The 22,848-nt window shown below is 36.3% G+C and overlaps 2 protein-coding genes across 2 annotated transcripts in view; one reads left to right on the top strand and one right to left on the bottom strand.

Annotated features, from left to right (window-relative positions):
• FAM227B (family with sequence similarity 227 member B) overlaps window positions 1–22,848 on the top strand; it is a gene marked incomplete at its 5' end in the record, with an annotated part of 252,305 nt that overhangs the window by 64,257 nt on the left and 165,200 nt on the right. The gene's annotated exons all lie outside the window — the stretch shown is intronic.
• The window catches only part of FGF7 (fibroblast growth factor 7), a 62,954-nt gene continuing 59,630 nt past the window's right edge, over window positions 19,525–22,848 (bottom strand). Inside the window, exons 3-4 of the mRNA XM_082647808.1 lie at window positions 21,803–21,906; window positions 19,525–20,776 (exon numbers count right to left, since the gene is read on the bottom strand). Coding sequence (XP_082503934.1) covers window positions 20,582–20,776; window positions 21,803–21,906 — 299 coding nt within the window. The 3' untranslated portion in view covers window positions 19,525–20,581. The remainder of the gene's footprint in view (window positions 20,777–21,802; window positions 21,907–22,848) is intronic.

Genomic DNA, 22,848 nt, shown 5'->3' with positions numbered 1-22,848 from the left:
AACAAAATGGCATATCTCCCTTTTTAGGACTGGAATGTAAGAAGTTACAGAATTTCAGTATCTGGAAGGACTCAGAATTTACAAGCCAGCTCCCCTTAACCAGTATATTGTTAGATTATTTACAAGACTAAAGTTTTAATGGTCATTTCTCTTATTGTGGTACCACACCATATAACCTTTTAAACTCAGATGAAGATCGTTTTTGAAAAACAATCTTTACACCCCCTGTAATTTTTAAGCCCAATTTTTCCTCTTTATCTGAACTTTAAGGTTAAAGCATTAACATACTTGATGGTTTTTTATAGACTATTGTTTTAACCACAAGTGATAAAAAATATTTCTTCTATTCAGTTAACGTGTAACTTTTAAGTACTTATGTGCACATTACTGTACTTAGTGATGTGAGGAGGTGAAAATTTTTTTAACAAGTTACTCATACACAAGCACTAGTTGATATTTAGCAAATGACATGTTCCAAAAATGCTTCAAGTAATAGCCAGATGGATTAGCTACTTGAACTTTAACTTGCACCTTTGTCATTTTGCTACATCTTCACTCTAAGCAATGCTTAGGGACAATAAAGACAGAACCCTTCAAACTTGAAAATGAGATAGCCCTCTGAGAATTAAGCCAGTAAAATCTCAACATTGCGCTTTTCAATATACATCATTAAAGAAAAACAAGAAATTTGCATGGCTAAAGAGTGAGGAAACCCCCAAAACAGTAACAGGATGGCCAGAGATATAGACTCCTAAAGTGACAGTAATTTTAATAAGTTGTATTATTGTACTATCATTGGTTAAATTTTTAAAATTTTTATTGGGGTATAATTGATTTACAATGTTGTATTAGTTTCAGGTATACAGCAAAGTGAATTGCTATACAAATACATATATCCACTCTTTTTTAGATCCTTTTCCCTTATAGGACAGAGTATTGAGTAGAGTTCCCTGTGCTATACAGTAGGTCTTCATTAGTTATCTGTTTTATATATAGTAGTATGTATATGTCAATCCCAATCTTCCAATTTATCCCTCCCTTCCCTTACCCCCTGGTAACCATAAATTTATTTTCTACGTCTGTAACTCTATTTCAAAGATATAAGTTTTTGTAGATAATTTCATTTGTAGCCTTTTTCTTAGATTCCACATATAAGCAATATCATATGATATTTGTCTTTCTCTGTCTGACTTACTTCACTCACTATGAGAATCTCTGGGTCCATCCATGTTGCTGCAAATGGCATTATTTTGTTCTTTTATATGGCTGAGTAATATTCCATTGTATGTATGGACCACATCTTCTGTATCCATTCCTCTGGAGATGGACATTTAGGTTGCTTCCGTGTCCTGGCTATTGTGAATTGTGCTACAATGAACATTGGGGTACATGTAGCTTTTTGACTTATGGTTTTCTCCATATGTACACCCAGGAGTGGGATTGCTGGATCATACGGTAGCTCTATTTTCAGTTTTTTAAGGAACTTCCATACTGTTCTCCATAGTGGCTGTTCCAGTTTGCATTCCTATCACCCTCTCCAGCATTTATTGTTTATAGAGTTTCTGATGACGGCCATTCTGATGGGTGTGAGGTGATACCTCATTCTAGTTTTGATTTGCATTTCTCTAATAATTAGTGATTTTGAGCATCTTTTCACATGCTTTTTAATCTTCTGTATGTCTTCTTTGGAGAAATGTCTGTTTAGATTTTCTGCCCATTTTTTGATTGGGTTGTTTGTTTTTTTTGGCTTTTATACTATGTGAAGAAAGACTATGTGAACAGAAGTGGGGTGAACAATATGTAGAATAGAATAGTTATAGCCCAAAGAACCAGAAACTAGTAGTGTTTTTACAGAACTATCCAAATTTGATTGTTGTGAATTAGATTTCAGAATAACTTGGATAATATATCTTTTAAAATCATTTATCCTCCCTTTGCTGGGATGCAACTTCTTAATTACTAATTTAGCTTCCAAGATAATTTTCCATGGTCTGCCACAGGGTGACTTGCAAATGCCCCCCCCCCCCCAGGTACATTGGTCTGTAGATTGGTAACAGTGGTCAGAGGTGCTGGATAGTGTAAAAAGCAGCAAGTTCTTATCGTATTATTAAATGCATTAACATACTCCAGTGAGTGATGTGGAAATATCATGCTAAGGAGAAGTGAATAACAAGAATTTGAATACTTCTTTTTTTAATATTTATTTGTTTATTTGGCTGTGCCGGGTCTTAGTTACAACACACGGGATCTTCGTCACCACGTGTGGGATCTTCGTTGTGGCAAGTGAGATCTAGCTCCCTGACAAGGGATCGAACCTGGGCCCCCTGCATTGGGAGTGCAGAGTCTTAACCACTGGACCACCAGGGAAGTCCCAAGAATTTGAATACTTCTAAGAGATTAAGTCACTAGGTTGAACAAAACAAGGTGGTATGTTTCTTTTTTATTGAAGTATAGTTGATTTACAATGTTATATTAGTTTCAGGTGGACAAAATATTGTTTCAACATTTTTATAGGTTATATTCCATTTAAATTTATTATAAAATATTGGCTACATTCCCTGTGCATTACATCCTTGTATCTTATTTATTTTCTACCTAGTAGTTTGTACCTCTTAATCCCATTCACCTATCTTGTCTCTCCCCCCACCCATCGTCCCACTTGTAACCACTAGTTTGTTCTCTGTGAGTCTGTTTTTGTTTTGTTATATTCACTCATTTGTTTTATTTTTTAGATGCTACATATAGGTGAAAATGTGTGTATTTGTCTTTCTCTGTCTGACTTATTTCACTAAGCATAATACCCTCCAGGCCCATCCATGTTACTGCAAATGGCAATTTTTCATTCTTTTTTATGGCTGAGTAACATTCCATTGTGTATATGTATGTATGTATATGTGTGTGTGTGTGTGAAGATATATACACATCTTTTTTTTAATACACATCTTCTTTATCCATTCATCTGTTCATAGACACTTAGGTCGATTTCATATTATGGCTATTGTAAATAATGCTGCTATGAACATTGGAGAGCATTAATCCTTTCAAATTAGTGTTTTTGTTTTCTTTGAATATATAACCAGGAGTGGAATTTCTTGATCATATGGTGGATCTAATTTTATTTTTTTGAGGAACCTCCATAGTCATTTCCATAATGGCTATACTAATGTACATTCTCACCAACAGTGCACAAGAGTTCCTTTACTCTGCATCCTTGCCAAAATTTATTTTTTTTTTGTCTATTTGATGATAGTCATTCTGACAGGTTGGAGGTGATATCTCATTGTGGTTTTGATTTGCATTTCTCTGGTGGTTAGTGATGTTGAGCATCTTTTCATGTGCCTGTTGGTCCTCTTTGAAAAAAATTCTATTCAGGTCTTCTGCCCAGTTTTTAATCAAGTTGTTTGTTTTTTTGACAATGAGTTGTATGAGCTCTTTATATATTTTGGATATTTACTCTTGGCAGACATACCATTTGCAAATATCTTTCCTCATTGAGTATGTTGTCGTTTTGTTTTGTTGATGGTTTCCTTTGCTGTGCAAAAGCTTTTAGTTTAATTAGGTTCATTTGTAATTTTTGCTTTTGTTTCTCTTGCCCGAGGAGAAAGATGCAAAAAAATGTTGTTAAGATTTACATCAAAAGTATATGCCTACATTTTCTTCTAGAGTTATGGTTTTTAGTCTTAAATTTAGGTTTTTAATCCTTTTTGAGTTTGTTTTTGTATATGGTGTGAGAAAATGTTCTAATCTCATTCTTTTACACGTAGCTTTTCAGTTTTCCCAACAGCGCTTATTGAAGAGACTGTCTTTCCTCATTATGTACTTCTACCTCCTTTATCCTAGATTAATTGACCATATGTTTGTGGGTTTATTTCTGGGCTCTCTATTCTGTGCCATTGGTCTATGTGTCTGTTGTTATGCCAGTACCATGCTGTTTTGATTACTATAGCTGGGTAGTGTAGTCTGGAGTCAGGGAACATGACATCTCCAGCTTTGTTCTTTTTTCTCAAGATTGCTTTGAGTATTCAGGGTCTTTTGTGGTTTCATAAAAATTTTAGGATTATTTGTTCTAGTTCTATAAAAAAGTCATGGGTATTTTGATAGGGCTTGCATTAAATCTGTAGATTGCTTTGGGTAGTATGGAAATTTTAATAATGTTCTTCTCATCCATGACCATGGGATACCTTTCAATTTCTTTGTATCATCTTCACTTGCCTTCATTAATGTCTTACAGTTTTCAGAGTATAGTTAAGTTTATTCACAGGTATTTTATCCTTTTTGATACAAGTGTAAAATGGAATTGTTGTCTTGTTTTCTCTTTCCAATAGTTCATTATTAGTGTACAGAAAAGCAACCCATTTCTGTATATTGATCTTGTATCTCACAACTTTACTGAATTCATTTATTAGTTCTAATAGTTTTTTGGTGGAGACTTTAGGGTTTTCTAAATATAGTCATGTCATCTGCAAATAGTGATAGTTCTACTTCTTCCTTTCCAATTTGGATGCCTTTTATTTCTTTTTCTTGTCTGATTGCTGTGGCTAGGACTTCCAATACTATGTTAGATAGAAACGGTGAGAGTGGGCATCCTTGCCTTGTTCATGATTTTAGAGGAAAACCTTTCAGTTTTTCACCATTGAGTACAATGTTAGCTGTGGATTTGTCATAAATGGCCTTTATATTGAGATATTTTCCTTCTAAGCTAGCTGCTCTGTGGCATGTGGGATCTACCCAGACCAGGGCTCAAACCCGTGTCCCCTGCATTGGTGGGCAGATTCTTAACCACTGTGCCACCAGGGAAGTCATAAACTAACTTTTTTGAGAGTTTTTATCATGAATCGGTGTTGAATTTTGTCAGATGCTTGTTCTACATCTATTGAGATGATCATGTAATTTTTATTTTTCATTTTGTTAATTTGATATATCACATTGATTTGTGGATACTGAACTATCCTTACATCCCTGGAATAAATCCCACTTGATCATGGTGTATGATCCATTCGATATGTTGCTGAATTTGGTTTGCTAATATTTTATTGAGGATTTTTGCATCTATATTCATCAGAAATATTTGCCTGTGATTTTCTTTTTTGTAATGTCTTTGCCTGGTTTGGGTATCATGGTGGCTTTAAAGAATGAATTTGGATGTGTTTCCTTCTCTTCGATTTTTTGGAATAGTTTGAGGAGGATAGGGGAGTTTTCTGATTACTGATTTAATTTTAATACTAGTAGTCAGTCTGTTCAGATTATCTATTTCTTCCTGCTTCAGTCTTGGAAGATTGTATGTTTCTAGGAATTTATCCATTTCTTCTAGTCTGTCCAGTTTGTTGGCATATATCTGCTCATACTACTCTCTTACGATTGTATTTTTGTGATATCAGTTATAGCTTCTCCTCTTTCATTTCTTATTTTATTTGTGTCCTCTCTCTTTTTTTCTTAATGAGCCTGGATAAAGGCTTACCAATTTTATTTATCTTTTCAAAAACCAGCTCTTGGTTTTATTGATTTTTTTCTATTATTTTTTGGGGGGTCTCTTTTATTTATTTCCACTCTGATCTTTATTATTTCCTTCCTTCTGCTGACTTTGGACTTTGTTCTTCTTCTAATTCCTCTAGATGGTTGGTTAGGTTTTTTATTAGCGATTTTTCTTATTTCCTGAGGTATGCCTATATTGCTATAAACTTCCCTCTTAGAACCGCTTTAGCTGCATCCCATAGATTTTGGAAAGTTGTGTTTTTATTTTCATTTTCATTTGTCTCAAGGTATTTTCTGATTTCCTTTGATTTCTTTGTTGACCTATTGGTTTTTTAGTAGCATGTTGTTTAGTCTCCATGTGTTTGTGTTTTTCCCATTTTTCTTCTGGTAATTAACTTCTAGTTTCATACCATTGTGGTTGGAAAAGATACCTTAACTGTTTATTGTAGTTATAGTTGATTTTATAATTTTTGTCTTTTAATCTTCATACTAGCTTATTTAAGTGGTTAATTCACAGCCTTTACTATATATTTGCCTTTACCAATGGGATTTTTCCCTTCCTTTAAGTTCTTATTTCTTGTTATAGCCTTTTCTTTTTCACATAAAGAAGACCCTTTAACACTTCTTGTACAGTCAGTTTAGTAATATGAACTCTTAATTTTTGCTTATCTGAGAATCTCTATATCTCTCCTTCAGTGCTGAAATGACAACCTTGATGGGTAGAGTATCCTAAGTTGTAGACTTTTTCCTTTCAGCACATTAAATGTATCATGCCTCTCCCTTATGGCCTGCAAAGTTTCTGCTGAAAAATCAGCTTATAGCCTTATGGGAGTTCCCTTGTATGTAACTTTTTTTTTCTCTTGCTGCCTTTAGAATTCTCTCTTTACGTTTTGCCATTTTAACTATGATATGTCTTGGTGTGGGTCTCTTCGTTTTCACTTTCTTTGGGACTCTCTGTGATTCCTGTACCTAGATATCTCTCTCCTTCATGTTTGGGAAGTTTTCAGCCATTATTTCATCAAATACATCTCTACCCCTTTTTCTCTTCTCCTTCTGGGACCCCTGTAATGTGAATGTTAGTACACTTGATATTGTCCAGAGGTTCCCTTAAACTATTCTCATTTTTTAAAGTTGTTTTTCTTTCTGCTATTCTGATTGTATAATTTCTATTATTCTATCTTCCAGAGAGCTCATGCATTCTTCTGTTATCACCTAATCTGCTGTTAATTCCTATAATTTATTTTTCAATTCAGTTATTGAATTCTTCGGCTCTGACTGGTTCTTTTTTCTATTTTCTAGTTCTTTCTTAAAATTCTCATGATGTTCATCTATTTTTTCCCCCAAGTTCAGGTAGCCATCTTATTACTATTGCTTCAAGCTCTTTATCAGGTAAATTGTTTATATCTGTTTCATTGGAGTTTTTTCAGGGGTGGTTTCTTGTTCTTTTGTTTGAAACATGTTCTTCTGTCTTCTCATTTTGTTTAAATTTCTCTGTCTCTATGAAATTAGGTGAAACAGTTACCTGTTCTGATATTGAGGGTGTGTCCTTGTGTGGGAGGGTCCCTATGCAGTTTTCTTGTGCCCAGAGGCTTTGTTAGGTGGCTATACCTGAAGTGAGCAAGGGCCAGGTCTTTCCCTGAGGTGTGCTGGCAGCCACCACCTTGGTGGGAAGTAGGGCTGGAGCCAGAGCCAGGTGCAGGCTGGGACTTCTCCTTTGCTCAGTGTCCATCACTGCTCTATCAGGGGTGGGGTCTGGGTCCAAGAGGTTGGAACAGGAGCCCTGAGGGACTTGGGTTTTTCCAGGGTTTCTCCACCTTGGTTTAGGGGTGGCTGGGGCCTAAGGGCTTGGGGCTGCACTTCTGTGCTGGTTTCACTTTTCCCCAGTGTGCTTACCTCAGTTAGACGTTGGGTCAGGCCAGAAGGGTTGGTGCTACACTAGTGAGCTGGCTCACTCAGTGTGGGAAGGGACACATGCTCGAGTGTGATAATTGTCTCTGCCCTGGAGCTAGTCTCACTCCCTCCTGATTGTGAGCAAGGATGCACTCTGGCAGTGGTAGTCTTTGCCCTGGAGCTAGTCTCACTCCCTCCCAAGTCCGTGCACCAGGCTTCATCCTGGTATGCTGGCAGTGGCTGCCAATACCCTGATCAAAGTGAAACTGCACCCCTTCAGATGTGACTTGAACCCAGCCACACTTCAGATGGGGTTTGAACCCACAGCCTCTGACTTAGGAGAGGACTCAAACCCATTTGCACCTCAGCTGGGACTCAAACCCACAATCTTCTAACTGAAACCACACAACCCATCTCAGGACTTAATGAAGTTCAGGTTCTTTATTGCCTCCGTGCAGAAGGAATTCAGTGAGAGACAAAGTGATAGGCAAGAAGTAGATTTATTAATATCCTTTGTAAAGAATTTGCAGGAAAACGGGACATGAGAGGATGGTCATGTCCCAGGTCTTGGGTGAGTCCCTGGGATGGGCCCGCCAAGTGAGGGTCTTTGGCTCCACGCAGAAGGAATTCAAGAGCGAGCCATAGTAAAGTGAAGGCAGAGATACACATTCCATAGACAGAATGCTGGCCATCTCAGAAGGTGAGAGCAGCCCTAGGAGAAACACACTCCAAAGACAGAGTGTGGGCCATCTCAGAAGGTGAGAGAGGCCCTGAAATACGGGGAAGTTAGTTTTCATGGGCTGGGTAATTTCATAGGCTTATGAGTGGGAGGGTTATTCCAACTATTTTGAGGAAGGGGTGGGGATTTTGAGGAATTGGGCCGCCGCTCACTTTTTGCCCTTTTATGATTGGCCTCGGGACTGTCATGGCACCTGTGGGTGTGTCATTTAGCACGCTAATGTATTATGAGTCTCAAGGTCTACTGGAAGTCAAATTTTCCACCACCTTGGGCCTAATTGGTTCTAACCAGTTTATGTAGTATCCTCAACAGCTATGTCATTCTTTTAAAGGTTGTGCCCTGACCCCTTCCATTCTGTCTCAAAACCCCTCACTCCCCAGGAAGGATCCCTGAGCCTGTGAAATAGCCCCCTCCTCTTCTGTGTCCTCTGCTAGGGATGCAGGTCCTGACCAGATCACTTCTCCCTTCCTACCAGATTGTGTGTGAATCTTTCCTCACAGCTTTGGTTGTAGAGGAGCCTTCCTGCTAGTTCCCAGTGAGAGTCATTCTGTATGTAGTTGTAGCTTTGATGTTTTCGTGAGGGGAGGTGAGTCCAGCATCCTCCTATTCCGTCACCTTGAATCCACCCCAAGATGGTACATTTCTATTCATTTGCAACAACTACATTTATATATTGCTTAAATATTGGAATAATGCTTTGTAATGAGGTGTGCTCATTATTCTGTCACTGAATTGGAATTGGTTTATCCATTCATTGAACGAATATTTGCTGACAGCTTACTCTGTACCAGACACTGTTAAAGGTGCTTGGGATATGTAAGTGAACAAAATAGATAAGATACATTTTTTTTAAATTAAGGACTAGTGAGGAGAAAAAGACAATGGGATAAACACAGTGGACTAAGGAAACTCTAAGGTTTATGGTGGGCAGTGAGAAGATTGGACAGATAAAGTAGAGCCAGTTGTTTGACAGCTTTGGATGCTATTTTAAAGAATTTAAATTCAATAGTCAGTAAGCAGCTAACATGGATTCTTTAACTGACAACTGACATCGTCAAAGTAGTATTTCAGGAAGATTAAGGAAATAGGTAGTATCTGAGATGGGCAGGAACTTGAGACAGAAGAATGATTAGGGAACAATTGCTAAACTCTAGACATGAGGTAATGAGGTTGTAAAGGACCAAGAAAGACATACAACTGAGATGTTGAAAAAGAAGAGGCTAGCTAGGTTTTGGTGATAATGGATAGTCAAAGAGAAGTAGAGGTAAGAATAAAGCTGACTAAATTTTGAGCATAAATTTTAGGGAAAGTGTTTATCCATTCCCATGTACAGAGGGTTGGAATATATATTGGGGAAAAGATTCCTGAAAATCAAATTTTCAATTTACATTTTTAAAGGCTTTAAAACTTATGGGTCTAATAATTCTGTTTCTTTATAATTATCTTAATAAGATAATCATAAATATAAAGGCCTATGTACAAAAAAATCATTTATGTTAGTGAAAAATTTGAAACAACCAAAATAACCAACAATAGAAGATCAGTTAAGTCTCACTCAGCCTAGCTGGATCCATTAACTGGTTGATTAATAGAAAAATTTTAAAGTGGAGACTCATTAAATTGATATGTACATATGCCTTAAGTATTTTCTTTACTTCAAACATAACTGTGTACATTCATCAATTTTTTATACGGGGCTATTGTCTTTTCCATATCAATGGGCATATCATGTCCATTAAAATATTGTCTACAGTGTACAGTTAGAGTTTCTTTAAAATGGCATGAGAATTCAATGATATCTACCAAACAATCTGAGTGCATAATTCTAGACTTTTATTACTTTTTTTCCTGTTTTTTTTTCCCATACCTAATTAAAGTTTTTAATCACTTACATTTTTCCATTGCCCCTCCATAGGCCACTCTAAGGACTTTGGCTTTTATTCTAATATGGAAAACAGCTGCAGTTTTGAATAGAGAAATTGCATTATCTGAGATATGATATAACAGAATCACTCTGGCTACTCTGAGAATGGACTATGGTGTGTGTGTGGCAGGTGTTGGGAGTAGGGGGAGGGTGTCCTTTGTGCACTTTATACTCCATAATTGTTTCATTGCAAAAACAACTGTGGCTCTCTTTCCAGTGTTTGCATTTCCTTTTAGCCCCAATGTGAATAACAAAATATGGAGACAATAGGAAAACCAAGGATCCAAGAAGCACGGCAGACTTTAGAACCATCTTAGAAAATATGGAATTAGGTGGGAAGCTACATAAGGCTTTTCAGGGTGTTTAAGAAGAAACAAAGACAAAGAATCAGGTATAATTCCTAGAAAGTCCTCTCCACCCCTGCTGCCATCATTTAGCTAATTGGTTCTCAAATGCATAGGCCCATTAGAATCTCCTGGAGAGCTTTAAAAATACCAGTGCCTGGGCCCCATCCCAGATATACTGATGCATTTGGTCTGGAGTGGGACCTAGGTCTCATTATATATATATATATAAAAAAAAAATCCCAGGTGATTCCAATGTGCATCTTGCATTAAAATAAATTGTTTTTCAAGTCTGTTTAGGTCTTATCCTCATATGATATTGGGTAACTTGTGACTGATTACCTCCACCATCTAGGACAAAACTGTATGGCTTGAGGAATTTCAGCTGGCATTTATGATCTTATTCTCTTGAGGTAGGGTGGTGGAGGGGGAGGTTATCTTCATGTTGGGTCTGAAGGCAGGGTCATTTCCTTCATGTAGAGGCAAAGTGATGTTAGTTTTCCACCTACATTAGGAGATCTAAGAAGGCGCAACTCAAGCTAATAGGCAGTACACACTGTGGTTCAAACCTTTTCTCAATTATCCTATGTGGCATTGTACCATAAAGTATCCCTCAGGGAAGGATCAAATATGTTGGCACAGAGGATATACCTACTTCGTCTTTCTCTGCTGAATGGCTCACCACTGAAAGCCATGGATTACTCGTTATTAGGCCCTAAAGAATCCTGTCTTTGTGGCAGTGGCCTTAAAAACATTGTTTCTGACTTGTGTTAGTCAGCCTCTAAGATGGCCTCCAGTGATTCCTGCTTTCTGGTTTGTATGCCTTTGTTAATTCCCTCTCCTTGAGTACAGGCAGAAGCGATGAGACACTTCTGAAGATTAGGCTATGAAATACTGTAACTTCCGTTGTGGGCACTCTTTTTCATTCTCTCTGATTCCTTGCTCTGTGGGAAACAAACTGCCATGTTGTAAGTGGAGCTATGGAGAAGCTCACGTGGCGAGGAAGTGGTATTTCAAACCCACAACCAGTGAGGATCTAAGGTCGATCCCTCTCTGAGTTGAGCATTGAGATAACAGATAACTGCAGTTCTGGCCAACACCTTGATTGCAACCTTATAGAAGATGCTAGCTAGAGACACCTAGCTAAACCATACACAGGTCCCTAACCACATTAACTATGAGATAATGAAAACTTGCTGTTTAAGCCATTAAGTTTTAGGATAATTTGTTACACAACGATAGATAACTAATACGTGTCTGGCTGGACTTATCAAGAGAAAGGCCTTCCATCTTCAAGCTAAATGTTATTATTCATTTCACATTTCAGTTATTAGACTATAAGTTCTATTCATATGAAAAGAAGATAAATTTTTATCATCTCATAAATTCAATTTGACGATTTGGAAACTCCTGAAATTGAAGAGACTAGGACTTTTGCTGCTGCTTTCTGGCAAATCTTCGCAACTCAGGAGAAAGTAAGGAGGACCTTCAAAATGGCAGAGGAGTAAGACATGGAGATCACCTTCCTCCCCACAAATACATCAAAAATACAACTACATGTAGAACAACTCCTACAGAACACCTCCTGAATGCTGGCATAAGACCTCAGACTTCCCAAAAGGCAAGAAACTCCCTATGTACCTGGATAGGGCAAAAGAAAAAAACAGAGACAAAAGAATAGGGATGGGACCTGCACCTCTGGGAGGGAGCTGTGAAGGAGGAAAAATTACCACACACTAGGAAGCCCCGTGTCTGGTGGAAATGGGGGTTGCGTGGGGGGGAAGCTTCAGAGCCACAGAGGAGAGTGTAGGAACAGGGGTGCAGAGAGCAAAGCGAAGAGATTCCCACACAGAGGATCAGTGCCGACCAGCACTCACCCGCCGGAGCGGGTGGGGGCTGGGAGCTGAGGCTCGGGCTTCGGAGTTCAGATCCCAGGGAGAGGACTGGGGTTGGCTGCGTGAACACAGCCTGAAGGGGGCTAGTGAGCCACAGCTAAGCTGGAGGGAGTCCGGGAAAAATCTGAAACTGCCTAAGACTCAAGAGACCATTGTTCGGGGTGTGCGAGGAGATTCGGAACACCGCCTAAACGAGCTTCACAGATGGTGCGAGCCAGGGCTATCAGCGCGGACACCAGAGTCGGGCATGAAATCCTAAGGCTGCTGCTGCAGCAACCAAGAAGGCTGTGTCTAATTGGTAATTACCATTCCTATTAATTGATATTTATTGGACATTCCATCCAAAACAACAGAATACACTTTCTTCTGAAGTGCTCATGAAACATTCTTCAGGATAGATCATATCTTGGGTCACAAATCAAGCCTCGGTGAGTTTAAGAAAATTGAAATCATATCAAGCACCTTTTCTGACCACAACACTATGAGACTAGATATCAATTACAGGAAAAAAACTGTTAAAATACAAAAACATGGAGGCTAAATAATACACTACTAAATAACCAAGAGATCACTGAAGAAATCAAGAGGAAACCAAAAAATACCTAGAAACAAATGACAATGAAAACATGATGACCCAAAACCTATGGGATGCAGCAAAAGAAGTTCTAAGAGGGAAGTTTATAGCAATACAATCCTACCTCAAGAAAGAAGAAACGTCTCACATAAACAACATAACTTTAAACCTAAAGCAATTAGAGAAAGTACAAAAAAAAAAAAAAACCCAAAGTTAGCAGAAGGAAAGAAATCATAAAGATCAGATCAGAAATAAATGAAAAAGAAATGAAGGAAACAATAGCAAAGATCAATAAAACTAAAAGCTGGTTCTTTGAGAAGATAAACAAAATTGATAAACCTTTAGCCAGACTCATCAAGAAAAAAAGGGAAAAGACTCAAATCAAGAGAATTAGAAATGAAAAAGGAGAAGTAACAACTGACACTGCGGAAATACAAAGGATCATGAGAGATTACTACAAACAACTATATGCCAACAAAATGGACAACCTGTAAGAAATGGACAAATTCTTAGAAAAGGACAACCTTCTGAGCCTGGACAAGGAAGAAATAGAAAATATAAACAGACCAATCACAAGCACTGAAACTGAAACTGTGATTAAAATTCTTCCAACAAACAAAAGCCCAGGACCAGATGGCTTCACAGGCGAATTCTATCAAATGTTTAGAGAAGAGATAACACCTATCCTTCTCAGACTCTTCCAAAATAGAGGGAGGAGCATTCCCAAACTCATTCTACGAGGCCACCATCACCCCGATACCAAAACCAGACAAAGATGTCACAAAAAAAGGAAACTACAGGCCAATATCATTGATACACATAGATGCAAAAATCCTCAACAAAATACTAGCAAACAGAATCCAACAGCACATTAAAAGGATCATACACCATGATCAAGTGGGGTTTATCCCAGGAATGCAAGGATTCTTCAATATATGCAAATCAATCAATGTGATACTCCGTATTAACGAACTGAAGGATAAAAACCATATGATCATCTCAATAAATGTGGAAAAATCTTTCAACAAAATTGAACACCCATTTATGATGAAAACCCTCCAGAAAGCAGGCATAGAGGGAACTTACCTCAATGTAATAAAGGCCATATATGACAAACCCACAGCCAACATCGTTCTCAATGGTGAAAAGCTGAAACCATTTCCTCTAAGATCAGGAGCAAGACAAGGTTGTCCACTCTCACCAGTATTATTCAACATAGCTTTGGTAGTTTTAGCCCCAAAAATCAGAGAAAAAAAAGTAATAAGAGGAATCCAAATAGAAAAGAAGTAAAGCTGTCACTGTTTGCAGATGACATGATACTATATGTAGAAATCCTAAAGATGCTACCAAAAAACTACTAGAGCTAATCAATGAATTTGGTAAAGCAGCAGGATACAAAATTAATGCACAGAAATCTCTTGCATTCCTACACACTAATGATGAAAAATCTGAAAGAGAAATTAAGGAAGCAATCCCATTTACCACTGCAACAAAAAGAATAAAATATCTCGGAATAAACCTACCTAAGGAGCCAAAGACCTGTGCTGAAAACTATAAGACACTGATGAAAGAAATTAAAGATGATACAAACAGATGGAGAGATGATATACCATGTTCTTAGATTGGAAGAATCAACACTGTGAAAATGACTGTACTAACCAAAGCAATCTACAGATTCAGTGCAATCACTATTAAATTACCAATGGCATTTTCACAAAACTAGAACAAAAAATTTCACAGTTTGTATGGTAACACAAAAGACCGTGAATAGCCAAAGCAATCTTGAGAAAGAAAAAATGGAGCTGGAGGAATCAGGCTCCCGACTTCAGACTATACTACAAATCTACAGTAACCAAGACAATATGGTACCAGCACAAATCAGAAATATAGATCAATGGAACAGGATAGAAAGCCCAGAGATAAACCCACGCACATATGGTCACCTTATTTTTGATGAAGGTGGCAAGAATATACAATGGAGAAAAGACAGCCTCTTCAATAAGTGGTGCTGGGAAAACTGGACAGCTACATGTAAAAGAATGAAATTAGAACACTCCCTCTTACCATACATGAAAATAAACTGAAAATGGATTACAGACCTAAATGTAAGGCCAGACACTATAAAACTCTTAGAGGAAAACATAGGCAGAACACTCTATGACATAAATCACAGCAAGATCCTTTTTGACCCACCTCCTAGAGAAATGGAAATAAAAACAAAAATAAATGGGACCTAATGGAACTTAAAACTTTTGTACAGCAAACGAAACCATAAACAAGACAAAGAGACAACTCTCAAAATGGAAGAAAATATTTGCAAATGAAGCAACTGACAAAGGATTAATCTCCAAAATTTACAAGCAGCTCATGCAGTTCAATATCCAAAAAGCAAACAACCCAATCCAAAAATGGGCAGAAGACATAAATAGACATTTCTCTAAAGAAAATACACAGATAGCCAACAAACATGTGAAAGGATGCTCAACATCACTAGTCATTAGTGAAATGCAAATCAAAACTAAAACGAGGTATCACTTCACACCAGTCAGAATGGCCGTCATCAAAAAATCTACAAACAATAAGTGCTGGAGAGGGTGTGGAGATAAGGGAACCCTCTTGCACTATTGGTTGGAATGTAAACTTATCCAGCCACTATGGAGAATAGTATGGAGGTTCCTTAAAAAACTAAAAATAGAACTACCATACGACCCAGCAATCCCACTACTGGGTATATACCCTGAGAAAACCATAATTCAAAAAGAGTCATGTAGCACAATATTCATTGCAGCACTATTTACAATAGCCAGGACATGGACACAACCTAAGTGTCCATCAACAGATGGATGGATAAAGAAGATGTGGCACATATATACAATGGAATATTACTCAGCCATAAAAAGAAATGAAATTGAGTTATTTGTAGTGAGGTGGATGGACCTAGAGTCTGTCATTGACAGTGAAGTAAGTCAGAAAGAGAAAAACAAATACCATATGGTAACACATATATATGGAATCTAAAAAGAAAAATAAATGGTTCTGAAGAACCTCGGGCAGGACAGGAATAAAGATGCAGATATAGAAAATGGACTTGAGGACACGGGAAGGGGAAAGGGTAAACTGGGACAAAGTGAGAGAGTAGCATTGACATATATACACTACCAAATGTCAAATAGCTAGTGGGAAGCAGCCGCATAGCACAGGGAGATCAGCTTGGTGCTTTGTGACCACCTAGAGGAGTGGGATAGGGAGGATGGGAGGGAGACGCAAGAGGGAGGGGATATGGGGATATATGTATACGTATTGCTGATTCACTTTGTTATACAGCAGAAACTAACCATTGTAAGGCAAGTATACTCCATTAAAGATGTTAAGAAAAAAACAAGTACGTTTTCTTGGCAAACCATTCTAAGTTAGAGGATGAGTGGAAGCATATGTGCGCCTGAAGGTACATCACCTTCATTGAAAGCCGCCGCTCTGCTGGATGCATATAGAAGTGGAATAAAGAGTAGCCTGGGGGTGGGCAATACAGGGGTAGGAAATTGAGATTCAAACTATTATGTATAAAATAAGCTACAAGGATATATTGTACAACACGGGATATAGCCAATATAATAACTATAAATGGAATATAACCTTCAAAAAGTGTGAATCACTATATTGGACACCTATAACTTACATAATATTGTATATCAGCTATATATCAATTAAAAATAGTGAAGTTTAAAATAAAGAGTAGCCTGGCAACAGTGTTGAAATAGGCATGAAGGTTTAATGAACTATGGCATATTAACATATGCATTAAGAACTCAAATCAGAGAGACCAATTAATAGATATTCTCTAAAAACTGTTTTAAGGTGATCATAGAAATGGTCAAGGCTGATAATCATCTGATACCCACAAGTTAGTCACAGTGGCCTGAATCTATTCTAATAGAGCAGTGGTATATTCTGATTGACCAGTAACCACTCATACTCGTCATTAAATATTTTTAATGTCACTCTGGTTCATAGTAAACTTTTACATAAACTTTTGGTTTTCTTTAGCCATGTGTCACCTGCGTGTAAAGTTGAACTATGAGAGGTATAGGATCTCTTGTGTCTTATTCATGCCCAAGTATATGGCAGTGGGATAGTAGTGTAAATGAAGCCACATGAGAAAGCTTACACATTTTTCTGATGCATCACTTTTTCCCACTGGTATGAATTTTATATTAAAGCAAACATAAATATATAGTGGAATAAAATGCAAAAATCACATGTGTTTTAAGAGAATGATTTTCAGGAAAATTTGTGTCTTTGGTGGGCTACCTTTGCATTATTCCTTAGACTCTCATTCTTTACCTCTACTAGTATTGGTATTTAAGTAGAAAATTGTGAGAGGCACTGATTTAGGATATTTGTGGATACAGAATTGCTTTTACTATAGCTGGTCCCATAGTCCATCTCTATGTTATTTGTCACTTTAGAGAAGCAGAAGGGCAAACTCTGAGAGATGGAAACTAAGAATTTATCTCCAGCATCCCTTCTCTTCTGTCATTAAGTTGAATTTTAGCCAACTCAAAGGCTGATAATTTATATTATAGCATTTTTTATGTAAAAATGTTTTAGTTCACTAATTGCATTGAGAGTATCTTTATTACTTCTTTTGTTAACATTTTATATTCTTCTGTTTAATTTTTTCCTTCCTAATTCTTGGAAACCAATGTATTTAACCAATTTTCTCTTTCAAAGAACATTTAGAAAAGGTTACTCTGTTTATCTGGCTATTTTGCACAGTGCTTTCCATTTGTAAGTAAAGAGGTGCATTTAAAAGTTGAATAGGGGGCTTCCCTGGTGGCACAGTGGTTGAGAGTCTGCCTGCCGATATAGGCACGCGGGTTCGTGCCCCGGTCCGGGAAGATCCCACATGCCGCGGAGCGGCTGGTCCCGTGAGCCATGGCTGCTGAGCCTGTGCGTCCGGAGCCTATGCTCCGCAACGGGAGAGGCCACAACAGTGAGAGACCCGCGTACCGAAAAGTTGAATAGGAGTCAGAATGAGAAATTTCATCATTTTTTTCCTCCTTTTGAGTCAAATATGACAGTATAGACTATTATATATGAAGTGAAGTGCCAAAACATGTCACATTTGCATGCAAATGTAAAGGTTATATCTCAATAGGAATAATTTTTTTTAAAGACCACTAACTAATAATCCTAATCATCCAAGAGTAGGAAATACATGCTGATTGACCTAGACTCTTGTGGCAGTTCTGAACCTAACCAGCTATGTGATTTGGGATCTGTTACAGTCTCAATTTCCTGGTCTACAAATGAATAGTAAGGACTAAGGCCGCTTGCAGTGTTTAGATTCTTGAATTCTAAGTGTATGTAACTAGTGCAGATTTTATTTTCTAAAATTTTCACATTAAGTGTAAAAAAAAGGGGGAGGGAGGATAAAGAATTATAAGTACATGTTTCTAGAAACACTACTGGATTGGACTTACTGCTAAATGTTGGTTAATTCAGCGTTGCTTTGTAATTTGTTCATAACTATAACTCTATAGTCAGAGTATTTGGTCCTAATATAGCTCATAACTTATATACATACACACTGTTTCTGTTTAAATTTCCATATAATCATGTTTCACCCTTTTTAAAATAAAGTACGGTTAGTCTCATTATGAATTTTCTTTGATACTCAAACATTGAGTGAATTCATATAAAAAATTGATTATGGACAGGCACTCTGCTAGACACTAAGGAAACAAATATGAAAAACATAGATCCTCAAAAAAAAAAAAACCATATAGGTCCTCTTCTGCTCTCAGTATGTTCACAAGACACCAGTAACAGAAGCCTGATCTAGGAACCTAGACTAGCAAGGCCCTTGAATCATACAACAGTTAAGAATATCATTCATGGAATTTCCCTAGAGTATATCTGAGGAAGGGCAATTTTTTCTAGCTTCCTGCAGCCTCATCATGTAGGTTGAGTCACAAGGAAATCAAATGAACCTATTATTTCTGTTAACTTAGCCTTTTCATGTAACTCTCTCTTATAAATGTATTATCAGTTAATATTTGTATAAAATAAAGGGACTTAAAAGACAAATATTTTGAAATAAAAACCACCCTTACTAGCGTACCACCAATTTAATTTCGATAAATGTTGGCCTTCTACTGATGAACATTAAAGTGCTAACAAGATCTACCAATGCCAGAATTATGAAGTAGAAATTTATCTTTTCAATAAGTCCATTATCTGTAGCCTGACCTCAAGCCTTCATTGCTATTCAGGGCCTCAAATCCCTAAGTATAGACTCTACTTTGGGCATTGTGCTCTTGCCATTGAACAGGAAAACAACTTTCAATGCTGCCATATTTTGAATGGCAGAGATTTCTAGAGATTAGAAAAACTACTAACTTTAAATATGCATATTTTTTAAATGTTGTACTATTCTACTCATGAACTCAAATATAGTTTAACTTTAAAATCCTGTAAGTTCTTTTATCTACAGTGATTTTACTAATAAGATCCAATTTAGTTGACGAGTATGTGGCAAAACATATTTCACATTTTTGTATTGTTCCTTGTGAGACATCTATTGTAAGAATTGCTGCAAGCTGTCATTTTTGTCTGCTGTCCAGGATTTGCTGGCCTGAGTGCTGTGTACTAGACTTGGTGTTGCTCATGAGGGGGAGGGGGAACTTGCAATTGAGCCAGACGGTTTTGTTATTGCTTTAGAATTAAAAGCATATGAAACAGATACAGCTTATTAAGGTTTTTTTTATAAATAACATAAACTTAAATAACAAAACAGTAAAGTTCAAATACAACTTAAAATAGAGTTTAATGCGGTAACCACAGGATAAAAGCATGATTATTTGTGGGAAGAACATTATTAAAAGCCATATTCCCGAATATGAATTATACAAAAGATAGATTATGTTACTTGAAAAAAACATAAAAGATTTTTGAATTTTACTTTTAGGGATTATAAAATGTTATTTTGTGGTGAGTGAGATGAAGTACAGTATTATTATCATTATTGCTATTTTATATACAAGATTTTTGAAAACATCCTTTAAGCAATACCCTTTCAATTGGGAGCAGCATTAGGAATTTTGTTCTTGTTAACAGGTACAAGCATGTTCTAATCTTATACTCTTGTAAAACTACCTCTTTGATTCATTTCCATAATAGAATTTTTGAGAATATTCCTTCTTTTCTGATTAGAATTTAAGTGGTTCATAATTTTTCACTAGAAAGCATTCAGATACTGCTCATCTTCCATAGTTAGTGTTGGCTGGATTATCTGACAAATCATTCCAGCAGCTTTTAGGTCTGACACATCTTATATAACATCATCTGCATTATTATTATTATAGCAGCCATTTTATAAGCAGATAGGAATATTTAAATAATCATTATCAGATAATCAAATCTAACAGTCTTAAGGGTAAATTAATTTAAGAAAAAACATTACTATTACTGACATCATGATTGTACAACCAGTTTTACAATTTTTTACAACTTTTAGTTACTAAATCTGATTTTTGTGTATATTTTTTCAAATCTTTCTTTAATGCAGTCTCTTAAAATAAACATAAATGCGCAAGTCCAGCTTGATCAGTTTTTCAGTAGTTTTCCAGCCTTTCTTGGTTACTTAAAAAAAAAAAAAAAGAAAGAAAAGAAAAAAGGAAGAAAACAGTCCACTTAAAGAAATCTCCCTGCTGGAACTGGTTTCTTATATGCCATATATGATTAGGTTATTGCCATAGGAAGAAAGTGGGCTGTTTTTTGTTCTTTCTTCGTTTTTTTCCCTCTTACAGGAACCCCCTTTTGATTTAAGGCAACAAACATTTCTCCTCCACTGTGTGTCCATTTAGCTGATGCATATGTGTTGTAGTGGTTTTCCAGAATTAATTCTTTGAAGTTACAGTCTTCATTGCATTCTTTCTGCAAAGAACAACAAACAAACAACATTATCCAAATTATTTTTGGAGGGACTCAATTAGACAAAGAATAAGCAGTAATATTTAGTAGGATTAAAACATACATGACTTTTTTTGAGCAGGCATAATGCAGTTTGTTATATATACTTAGCATATTTGAAAAAAGATTAAATTTTTTAAAAGATAAAATGATACACATTTAGTTATGCAACATAGTTTCAAACATGTAGCTTTTTGGCAGTCAGTTGCTACTATTCTTAAGTATTAAGAGCTATTTCCTCCTAATTAGCAGCTCTCATATTACTATGCCCAAGTCACTCTTTCCCTAACACTGACATTTTGATACAATTAGCAGAGCCTCTGCCTCCCTCAGCTGAAGGACATATTTCACAACTTTTCTTCATTTACTATTACATTGCCTGTGATAGTGATGGAAAATAAAAAGTTAATTTGTTCATCCAACTATTCATTCATTCACTTAAACCTGTATTTTTACGTAGTCTGTGCCAGAACACAAAGGAAAGTCAATTATACTTTGTTATAGTGGGATGAACAGTTGCATATTTCATGTTATAATAAAGTGGGAACAGTGGGAATGCTTACAGTTCAAAGCCCATGATTGTGAGATTGATGTTGATAAACAAACGTCTGGATTTTTTTTCCCCAAGAATTTTCATGTCAGCAAAGTGCAAATTGGGTGAACTTTAACAAAAAGAGCTTTAATACTGACAGATGGACATTTTAGATTTTAAGAATCTAAAATACAAATGGAATTTTGGAGCTGGAAGGATCCTTAGAGGTCAGTTAATCTGACTTGTTTTACAGATGAAGAAACCAGAGTCCAGAGAACTTAAGCAAATTGTCCAAGATCACACAGAAAATTTAATTATTAAGCATAAAATGTTTTAATGAAATCATTGAATTATGTAGTTTGAGAGGAGTTAATTTCATTTTTACTTTTCAGAAAGGGAAGATATTTTTGACAAAAATAAATATGAGAAATTAAGTCTAAGGTATCAATTATCAATACCTTTGCATAGAGTTTTCCTTCCTTGTTCATTGCAAGATAATATTCACTTTCCACTCCTTTGATTGCTACAATTCCAACGGCCACTGTCCTGATTTCCATGATGTCTGCAAGGAATCACAGAAAGATATGTCAGTTATTCACCCAGCTTTGCAGATTTTCCAAGAATGACCATTTGTCCTTATTTCTATTTCACTTGGAAGTTAAGATTATTAACATGATTATTTACTCAGCCTGAGACCCCCATCCACCCATAACATGTACACACAAACACCAGATTAGTCCTTATTAAATGTGGGAAGTGCAAAACTATTGATTTTTTATTTTGTAGAAAAAGATATTTGGATTCAAAAAGAAGAGTTACATACTTGAATTTTGCTTTTTCTTCTCTAGAATTACATTTCTAATTTACTGTAATAGTAATAATAACATCAATAATACCTAAAGTTTATTCAATTCATACCACATGCAAAGTATTGTTTTAGCACTCATGTATTAATACATGTACTTATCACCAAGACTATAAGGCAAGTACTCATATTTTCCCCAGTTTACAGATCAAGAAGCTCAGGTACAAAGAAGTAATTTGCCCAAATTCTCAGCTGGTAAGTGGCAGAAGTGGAATTTGAACCCAAAAGGTCTGGCTCTTAATCATTATATAATGCTATGAAAGTATATAATTAGCTAACATCTTTAATTTTCTACTTAAGCTTTATATTAATAATTATTGCTGACAGAATATTTCTTGAATATACTGAAAATGAATAAAATTCCGACTAAAGCAATTGTAAATGATGGTAAACAGAACCAACTACCTTTAAAAAATTAAATATTTTATTTTGATTTGTTTTTTAAAATTTTTATTAGAGTATGGTTGATTTACAATGTTGTATTAGTTTCAGGTGTACAACAAAGTGAATCAGTTATACATATACATATATCCACTCTTTTTTAGATTCTTTTCCCATATAGACCATTACAGAGTATTGAGTAGAGTTCTCTGTTCTATACGGTAGGTCCTTATTAGTTATCTATTTTATATATAGTAG

Source organism: Grampus griseus (genome assembly GCF_964374135.1).
Source record: "Grampus griseus genome assembly, chromosome: 2".
NCBI classification, from domain to species: Eukaryota; Metazoa; Chordata; class Mammalia; order Artiodactyla; family Delphinidae; genus Grampus; species Grampus griseus.
The sequence above is the reverse complement of the archived record's forward strand: the minus strand, read 5'-3'. Positions and strand labels throughout refer to the sequence as shown.